The sequence below is a fragment of the Octodon degus genome, unplaced genomic scaffold (assembly GCF_000260255.1).
Source record: "Octodon degus isolate 3935 unplaced genomic scaffold, OctDeg1.0 scaffold00012, whole genome shotgun sequence".
Lineage (NCBI taxonomy): Eukaryota > Metazoa > Chordata > Mammalia > Rodentia > Octodontidae > Octodon > Octodon degus.
This window is the reverse complement of record NW_004524588.1, coordinates 12,965,348-12,966,178: the sequence shown is the minus strand read 5'-3', so window position 1 is coordinate 12,966,178 and position 831 is coordinate 12,965,348. Positions and strand designations below refer to the sequence as shown.

General features: G+C 49.0%; 1 protein-coding gene across 1 annotated transcript in view; it reads left to right on the top strand.

The window, feature by feature from the left end:
* The first annotated feature begins 626 nt into the window (after positions 1-626).
* Positions 627-831, top strand: part of Zc3h12c (zinc finger CCCH-type containing 12C) — a 69,741-nt gene continuing 69,536 nt past the window's right edge. The window contains exon 1 of the mRNA XM_023709512.1: positions 627-726. Coding sequence (XP_023565280.1) covers positions 688-726 — 39 coding nt within the window. The 5' untranslated portion in view covers positions 627-687. The remainder of the gene's footprint in view (positions 727-831) is intronic.

Here is an 831-nt window from a genome sequence, read left to right as displayed (position 1 = left end):
CACTCTGTGGATATCACTGTCATTATGTAGTCCAAGAGCTAGACTTTAAACCATCGATGCCCTATTGATAATAAGTGAAAGGCAAGAACTAATTGTTAAAGCAAAAAGTGAGATGAAAGGCAAGAATTCTGACCCAGTAAAACAAACATGTGCTCTAGGTACAACAGATAAGGATCTTTTTGTACATTTTTTGCAGGTAAACTTTCTAACCTGAATTTTTTGGTGAATACACCTGATTGTAATAGCTAGCTTGCCTAAGCGGGGTGACAATTAGACGAGATGTCTTTAAGGCAGAGTGGCACATTGTGGAGACACAAGCCACCAAGTGTGCTCTCACTCCAGCACATGCATCCTGCCCGGGATCCTGATGACTATTCCATAAGCGGGTGAATAAGATGACAGTATTCGAACGTTTCTGAAATGGTGACCCAGATTGTGCTGGGGTTGTTCAATTCCCAGGAGCAAGAGGGCTCTCAGCCCTTAGACTCTGTCACTCGGGCAAACTCAGGTGCAAAGGTGGCTATTTTCCCCACCCCCTGAAAGAGATTTGGATGTATCCTGGGTTTCTTCTCGATTGTCACACGATTGCCATTTTCTATAAAGCTAATTTCCTTGCGGGAAGAAGTCCTTCCCCAGAGTGAAATCGCAACCGCTTCATTTGCTTAAACTCCCTTGTCGGGCTCACCCATGCAGGGTGTGGTCTTTTCTCCTTACGGAAAACCGACTGTGAGTAAACAACCCCGGGGAGCCTGCCCCGAGCGGGCGGATCGCCCTGGCCGCCCGGCCGCGCTCGCGCGCCTGCGGGGAGATGGTGCTGCGGCCGAGCGGCGC